We start from the raw sequence: 9,465 nt of genomic DNA on the forward strand, positions 1-9,465 counted from the left end.
GTTTCTCCTATATCACCTAAAATATTAACATTCCCATTCTCACATTTTATCAAACACCTTGTGTGCATACACTTGAATACAAAATTCATGGTTCCCAAAGTAAACAAAGGTAAGAATGTTGTGGGTACATTCTCATTCTTTTTTATTTACGATCTATTCACCCCCCCTCTAGATCGTTCCCCTCGTGTGACATTCTTCAGAGTCTTGATCTCCATCAGAGGAAGAGTCTTCAGAACTGATCTTTAGAACCAGAGTCTGATCTTCTAATTCAGATTCCTCATGCATTTCTTCATTTGTTCCTAATGATATAATCATGCATACTTGAACAGATAATAGAATACCAATTGTTCTTTAAATACTTTGTTATCATCAAAACTCAAGGGATATGGTATTAACCAAGTTTGTTCCATTAGACCAAACCCTCAAAAGGGTGTATGGTGCCTTTCACCAAGCAACCGATCAGTTGGAGGAACTTTGTCCTAGTGTTCATGTTCTCTGCTCATAGCTTGACCCGCATAACCTGATTTTTACATGTAACCTATATTAATATCATTATCAATTTATATAGCTTTCTTCATCAGATATTTTAATTTCATTGAATTTTCACTACTACAAATAATATATCTTACCTCGGTCGCGAAATGACTTTTACCACAGTTACACAGGCGAGGTAACAAAGGGTGATATGATAACTTGCCACTTTCCCCTCAGTTTTAAAACCGAAGTTAGAAAGTAAATGGCCATTGGTTCGATCCCTAACAACAATATATTTTTATTTTCCAAATATTGTTGCGCGTGTCATATACCTCTCAGTTTTATTTAAAACCTGAGGTAATAACGTATATTTTTACCTCAGTTTTAAGTACTAACCGAAGGGTTAAATCTTATTTATTGTCATATATAATTTGTTTTAAATCTCATTTTCACTAGCCTGTATCATATCATTATAAATCATGTAAAGACAAAATACCAAATTTACATTGTTTTAAATCTTACTTTCACTGGTCTGTATCATTTTTTACACATAAACTATAAAATATGTGACAAAATTAGAATATAGAATATCATTTTAAATCTTGTAAAGACATAATAAGAAATTATCATTATTTTCAAAATCAAATGTACAAATTTATATTGTTCTCATCAAGACAGAATACACACATTTACATATTTGCACATAAAAATGATAAAACCTTTGTACATATACAATTAAGATTATAACAACAAGAAAAACTATTGTTGTCGAGATTCAAAACAAGATAAGAAGGCATCGGCCCAACGTGATAAAATGTCATCTATATCTTCTTTTGAGTATGGTGTTCTATCGTTAAACTCCTATAATTAGAACAAAATTTAAATTATGATAAGCTAACAACAACATTAACTTAAGAATATATATATATATATATATATATATATATATATATAATATATATATATATATATATATATATATATATATATATATATATATATATATATATATATATATATATATATAATATATATATATATATATATATATATATCTATATAGAGATAGAGAGAGAGAGAGAGAGAGAGAGAGAGAGAGAGAGAGAGAGAGAGAGAGAGAGAGAGAGAGAGAGGAGAGAGAGAGAGAGAGAGAGAGAGAGAGGAGAGAGAGAGAGAGAGAGAGAGAGAGAGAGAGGAGAGAGAGAGAGAGAGAGAGAGAGAGCTAATACCTGATGCTTCACTCATCCATTTGTAATGTCTACGGAGACAATATGAAGAATATATTTCATAACATAGTATCCACAAGAATATCCGTTGAGCTGTTTTCGCCAGTACAAATAATTTTCATATATTTATATCACTAATACACACAAATAATATAAGTAAAAAATCACAAGTAATATAATTACTTTTGGGTATAAAAAGTTTGGTTTTTTACCAAGTAAATTTTGTTTGATTGCATTATGTCCCTCCATCGCTTTACACATGTCGGATAAAATTAAACATGAATAAAACTACTCAAATCTAAAGTTAAAATTTGAGTATTAAGAATAATATCACTTACACATTCAAAGCGTTAACCACAACTCAAGCATCATAGAGTGCAACGAGTAAAACACAACTATAGCATTTTTCCTTGGACATATAGCAATTAGTTGCCAATGATTACTGTACAAATATTCAGAATAACTAATATTATGTATAAAATTGATTTATAAATGAAAACACAAATTAATATATACTTACTCGCAGTAAAACGGGGCAAAGTAAAATTCTTTGTTCTCTTTCAACTTTTCTTGTACGTAAACAAAGATATTGTTTCCCGTCGAACCGTGAGTAAGACAAAACATCGATGGATCTAAGAAACAATACTTATTTATATTCCTTCCAACACATAACTCATGCATGAACTTGCAATAGTCAAATATTTATGTTAAAGTACAAGAGCGTATGAATATAAATAGAAATCAAAATAAAAACTATACTTATGAGCACCAAATTTGTAATACGAAATTGTCTAGGTACTAATATCCCCTAAAAAATTCATAAATAGAATCCTTAGAAAGTACGAATAACTGACTTGATCATGGCTTAATGTAATACTCATGCATGGGTCTGGAACACTTTCTAATATCATTGATAGTCTCTCAATGTTATCTAGTTTTGATGGTGTGGTTTCAATACTGCACTGGTTACTAGACAAAATTTCTTCCATACTTGTACCACCCATAACTTTCTCAACTACATTATCTTGAATTTCCAACTGATTTGAATTTGTATGGTTTAGTATAATCAACTAATTCAATTTCTACATCATAAAAATAACATAAATATAATACAAAATTAAAACGCACAAACAATAATAACAACAACATACAACTTATACCTCAAGCATATCGCGTGTACACTTCTCGGACATCTTGTCAAGATCCTCCTCAATCATCCTCTTTCGCTCCTCCTCGACCTTCCTCTATCACTCCTCTTGCTCCTTATGGACACTCTCCCTCACCTTCTGTAAAAACCTCTCCCTCTCCTCCTCCAAGATCCCCTCCTAATCCTCCTTCCAACTCTCCCTCTCCTTCTCCAACATCCTCCGTTCCTCCATCCACTTCTCCCTTTCCTCCCCCAACTTAACAACAACAATCTCTTTAATCTATCTCTTATAGTTTTCTTCTCTAGATGATTTAGATGGTCCAAAATATAATTTGAAGCCAAAGACTCTTCCAAGACTACTGACACACTCAGGATGCTCCTCGATTCCAGTAGCTTCTATCAAGATATCACAAATATCTTGTGAAGCGAAGATGCCTACTTTGGTTTGTTCAACCACACCATCCTACAACACATATGAAACTTCATCTTTACCAAATAGATTTAACCAAAATAAATATTATTGAAAAAAGTATCTAGTAACAATATTTTGATCCACTTCGTGTGTAGCATCTGATGTGAACTCACTGTCTTTTCTTTGACGTGCCCTCTTCCGTTTCTCGTGGCGTGATGATGGAGATGGAGTGTGATCAAGTCTTATAGAATCTCCCAACTCTAGTTCCATTTTTTTTCTTCAATCATCTTCTTTTTAAGTTTTTGATATCCTCCACGAGACAATCTATGTGGATATATATTTCTAGCTCAATTTTCCTTTCGTTTTTGGCTCTTTGCCAAGAATTCAAGAGTGGATCGAGACTTTACAAATTTCTCCCAGACATCCTGATCAATAAATGAATACATCAAGTATGAAGGCTTATATTCAGGGTCATATTCATCTCTTGGATGAATAACATAATCATGGGTGAGCTATGTCTTAAAGCTCCTTCAACACTCACCATAATATGTAGGCAATTTATTTTTCACAATACTATCCTCTATACTAACAATAAACATATCCTATGTTTACATAATAGAGATATTATTAGTATTAAATAAAAAGTAAATGATCATATATACTTGTAAAAAAATCATAAAATACCTTAACATCATCACATATAGCATCTTTCAAGTCCTCATCAACTTCGTGTCAACTATCTATCAAAATATTCGGTTACTTCTACCTTGTAACGCAATGTAACCAATAAAATCCTCATCATGTTCACCATAAGTCCTGTCGGTTCTTATATCAACTGTAATTGGGTATTAAACACCACTTTCGTGGGCTTTTTTCACCTTGGTATACATCGTGGCACCTCTAGTTTTTCTTTTACGTTTTGTATTAACAAAGGTTGCAGCGTATGGGAGCTGTTTGTCTAATCAGCTGTGACTATCTAAATAAATCTCAAAATGATTAAGAGAAACTATTTCAGTGAATCAAACAACATGTAGAAACACACTAACAAACATTTAAGTGAAAAGTAAAATAATGATCAAGATAAATTATTTCAGTGAATCAAACAACACATAAAAACATTCTAACTAACGTTTCAGTGAGAAAAAAAAGACCAAATATACCTTAAACGAGTTTTGGTTGGAATAGAGATGATATTCGAGTTTTGATGAGAGTGATGACAATCGCCTAGTTTTTTGTTGTTGCAAAATGAGAGTGACAAAATGACGTTTGACCTTTGATAGAAGTCTGAAGTATTTCATGAAAAATATGTGACACGTCGGTTTTATATAAACGTTGACGTGAAAGTATTAATTAAAAATATAAAATATAAAAAACACAATAGGATAAAAACAGAGGGATTTGAATATATAAAATAAAAAATTAAAATGGGCTTTTAAAAATAGTAATTTGAAATTGTTGATACAAAATATATTACATCTCAGTTGGACCATGTAATAGATCTCAGTTGGACCATGTAACAGAGATAAATACTAATAAAAAATGAAAAAAAAAGTGAAGTTGGAAAAGGGTCAAGTGAGAAATACTAATTAAACCATTGAAAAAAAACATAAAATGAAGTAACTAGGATTCGAAGCGAGCTCCCTTATAGATATAATCCCTTGATTTTCTTAAAATACGAGGGAACAGGTTGCTTATTTATTTATTTTTAAAAATAAAACATGGCGCTCCCAAGACCTATACCCTCGGTTTTTTATTATTCGAGGTGTAACATTCGTCATAAAAAGTGTTACTTGTAGTAGTGTTTATTTAATAATCTCCATGGTATTCTTGCTATACTAGTTGGACCATTCTCGACTTTGTCTCTTAGCTTTGAGTAAGCTTGTAAGTTCCTCTCTTGTTAGAATTAGATCAGATTGTTCCCTTAGTTACGGACTTTTACCATTTGTATTATCTTATTTGGGTCTTTTCTCGATAGGAGCTGAAAAGGTCTTTGAAACTTGTTCTCACATGTCCCATTGGTGGAAACTAGTGTGATCATTGATCCTTATCATCACTCATCCTGATAGAAGAGAGTTTGCGTAATTATTGAACGTCGTCGCTAACCATCTCAATCAAAGGTAACTAGTGTAACTGCTAAGCTTATTGTTACTCATCATAATCGAGGGGAGATGGTGTAAGTCTTTAGCGTCACTAGGAACCGTCCCTGATCAAGGTCGGGGTTCCCGTCCCTTCCCCCTAGGTTTTTATCTTGGTTTAGAGTGTAAGTCTTATGGGCTCTACATCCTAGTATGGTCCTGTTTGACAAAGGAAATCGTTGCCATATTTTTTAGGATCATGATACTATTTGTGCGTACAATATTTATTTAGAATAAATATTTACTTATTTATTTTTTGAGGATTTTATAAATACTTATCTTGCTTGTTGAGAGGGTTGACATGCGGCCCTTTAAAAATCGGCATCAAGGGTTTCACATTTAGTTGTCCTAAAATTGGTTTCACCTTTGATAGGATATAAGTCAATAGATTTTATTTCCCTACATGTTTCCTCTCTCCACATTGAGCCATAAAGATCGACTTCTACAGGTTTTCGCATCTGGTGTTTTGCTTGAGATCATGGGCCAAAATTTATCTGGATTGCTTCCTTATCCTGATACTGAGGTGGGTTAGATGGATTCTTTTTCGAGGTTGTACTCTTGGAGATAGGCGTGCCTCAAACTCGTTATTGAGTTGTCGTACTTGTCAACTCAACTTGCTCGATAATAGAAATGGACACTGTTGGTAAACCTCCCTTCGTAGGTGGTTCTTGGATTCATGTAGTTCTCTTTTCCTTCCACCTCAACTTATGCATGGGAAACTATTGTTGTTTTCCTTTCAAGCTACGTTTGGATCAGTCAAGATTTTGCTATAGATTGAGCCTTTTAAAGTGGCATGACATAACACTATAATAAGGTATAATTTAGAATTCCTGATAAAGGTTCTCTTCTTTAACTGTGATAACACTAATTCATGGATTATTTTAGTTTCACTTTTGGGTAGGGTGAGATCTGGCGATAACGGGGGGATTATCCCTTTCAAAATGTCTCCTTCCGTCTTCCTACTTATAGTCATCACGATTGATAGTTGGATCTGGAAGCCTTGAGGATGAGTTCTCTAACACGGGGTTGGGAATGAAATGAGCTTTGGAATAAGTTTTGTGATATAAATTTGTATGGAACATGAATTATGATTGATTGATGATGATGGACTCCGAACACGGTGTTGCTGATCTCCAATATGATAGCATGAGAGGTGAACCTGTAAGGTTAGCACTCCAACGTCCAAGTCATTTGCATAGTTCAAGACGAGTGTAGTGAGAAAAATGAGATTATAAAGTGTACCTTGAATTTCATTGTTAATTATATATATTAGATAATTTTTATGGGCCTTGCTTTGTTGGGCTAGATGTATGAATCACATATGTATTGGGTCTTTGGTTGGCCCAAAACATATATAAAAGAGGGTAAGAAATCTCTTTCAACTTAATCTAAAGTAATTGGTTTGAAATCGGTCTATTAATATGGGGAGTTGCACACAGAAGATATTCAACTTTTGTCAGAAAAAAGATCAAAATCGTCTTTGAATACGTGTAAGATAGATTGTTAAATGATGATTAACCTACGTTTATAAGAACTCAGTCTCTTAATCTGGTTAGTTGCGCACATAAGATAGTTGAATTTTATCGAGAAAAAAATATCAAAATCATCTTTGAAGATGTGTAAGATAGATTATCGCGCAAAGTTTAAAATTTATTGAGTTTTTATTTGTTTTTATCATTGTTAAATGTGTTGAGATATTATATATAACCCAAGTTGAGTTGTGTGGCCCAAGCCCAAAGCTAATTAGGATATAGAGTTTGTTACTTTTTTTTTATTTTACTTAATATTCATGTCACTTAGGTGTATATAAATAAACACTTTGTAATTCAGTATTATCATTAAATTCAATAATACAATCCTTATTTCGTTATTCTCTATTTCTCTCCTCACTAAAAGTTCCCCAAGCACTAATAAATTAGTATCTAGAGCTCCGGTTAGATTCTTGATTGTGTTTTCAAGAATCACACACAAAGATCGTGTTTCCGGGATCGTGGGTTGTTGTTGATTAATCGCTGCAAAGATGAATGGTAACATAAATTTACCAAACTCCCTTCCAAATCTTGATGACAAGAATTGGCTTCGATGGAGAAAACATATGAAATCTCTATATGACTTTCATGGAACCCTAGAAATGGTTACTAACGGTGTTCCTGCGGTTGGTGAAGATGCAACAGATGCACAAAGAACCACTCACAAGGATGCATCTAATTTCGATAAAATCGCTCATGTTGAATCAGAAAAGAAGGCATGGGATATTCTTGTCAAGTAATATGAAGGAGGAGAGAAAGTCAAGGTTGTCAAGTTGCAAACTTTGCGACGACAATATGAATTGTTGTCGATGGGAGAAGAGGAAAAGATTGCAGGCTATGTGTCGAAGGTGCAGAAACTCGTCCATCTCAGGAAGGGTTATAGTGAAACCCTAACTGATAAGATGATAGTTGATAAATTAATGTGTATGTTAACCTCTCACTTTGATCATATTATCATAGCTATTCAAGAATCCAACAATCTTGAAACCTTAAAACTGGAAGATTTGGTTAGTTCGTTGGAGGCGCATGAGATTGGGATTTTCGAAAGGAAAGGAGTTCAAGACTCGATACAAGCACTACAAGCTCAGTCATGGAAGAATAATGGTGGTTCCAACGAGTTCAAAGTCAAAATCGCCAAGACTCAGGGAAAAAAGTCTTGGTCGAATCCTCACAAGAATAAGTTCGATGATAGAGCTTCTGAATCCTCGAAAAGAGGAGAAGGAAATTCCTATCAGAAAGACAAAGAAGAGAAAAAAGGTGTGCAATGCTATAACTATGAAAAGTGGGGTCACTTTGCCAAGCATTATTGGTACAAGAAAGACAAGGGATATAAAAAAGGCAAGGACTAAGGAGAGAATCATGTACGTCAAAATTCAGATGATTCTGATGATATGGTGGTTATGGATGCAATTGCAGATGACCATGTCGGATCCAATATCTGCTTACTCGAGTCAGGCTTCTCGAATCACATGACTGGTCAAAAAGTATGGTTAAGAGATTTCGACGAGTCGAAGAAGAAAAAGGTAAAACTTGCTGATAATAGCTCGTTACAAGCTGAAGGTACTAGCAGCATAGTTATTCAAAGGACTAATTGAGCGAAAGCCTTGATCTAAGATGTACTATATGTCCTGGAATGAAGTGAAATCTGCTAAGTATTGGACAATTGGTTGAAAATGGGCTCTCAGTGGTTATGAAAGATGGAGCCTTAGAAATTTTCAACATCCAGAATAACTTGGTATTGAAATCTCCGTTATCGAAGAATAGAAAATTTAAGACCATTATTAGTTCGACTGAGGTACAATGTCTGAAAATAGTTGTCGACCGTAAAAATAGTTGGGTATGGAATTTGAGGTTTGGCCATCTTAATTTTAGGTCGCTCAATCAACTGATCACTCAAGATATGGTAGCTGGTATACCAAGTCTTGAGATGCCCGACAAGCTCTGTGAAGGTTGTCTAGTCGAAAAGAGGTATAGGAATTCTTTCGTTTCGACTATGCCAATGAGATCCTCCTGCATACTCGAAGTTGTACATTCAGACGTATGTGGTCCTTTTGAGGAGCATATCATTGGTGGAAACAAGTATTTTGTTTCGTTATCGATGAGTTTAGTTGAAATCTATGGATCTATGTGATCAAGAAAAAGGACGAAGTATTCAAAATCTTTAAAAGATTCAAGATGCTTGTCGAAAACCAGAGTGAAAAGAAGATCAAGGTGCTGCAAACAAATAGAGGTAGCGAATACACATCCAAGATATTTGAAGCATTTTGTGCAGAACATGGTGTTGATCATGAGGTAACTGCTCCTTATACTCCTCAATATAATGGAATAACAGAAAGAAGAAACATAACCATATTGGACATGGCGAGATGCATGCTGAAGTAGAAGAATTTCCCAAAATCCTTATGGGGTGAAGTTGTTTTGACTGCTGTTTATATACTGAATATGTGCCCTACCAAGAAGTTGAAGAACAAGTTTTCTGAAGAAGTGTGGAGTGGCAAACGACCATCTGTGAGTCATCTAAAGGTGTTTGACTCTATGTGTT

The 9,465-nt window shown here is 34.0% G+C and overlaps 1 protein-coding gene across 1 annotated transcript; it reads left to right on the plus strand.

Annotated features, from left to right (window-relative positions):
- Positions 1 to 7,732: 7,732 nt before the first annotated feature.
- Positions 7,733 to 9,054, plus strand: LOC127080399 (uncharacterized). Its single transcript, XM_051020718.1, has 3 exons — positions 7,733 to 8,180; positions 8,340 to 8,483; positions 8,609 to 9,054. Exons 1-3 carry the CDS (start codon positions 7,733 to 7,735, stop codon positions 9,052 to 9,054), a joined length of 1,038 nt encoding a protein of 345 aa, XP_050876675.1.
- Positions 9,055 to 9,465: the final 411 nt, after the last annotated feature.

The sequence above is a fragment of the Lathyrus oleraceus genome, chromosome 5, assembly GCF_024323335.1.
Source record: "Lathyrus oleraceus cultivar Zhongwan6 chromosome 5, CAAS_Psat_ZW6_1.0, whole genome shotgun sequence".
NCBI lineage: Eukaryota > Viridiplantae > Streptophyta > Magnoliopsida > Fabales > Fabaceae > Lathyrus > Lathyrus oleraceus.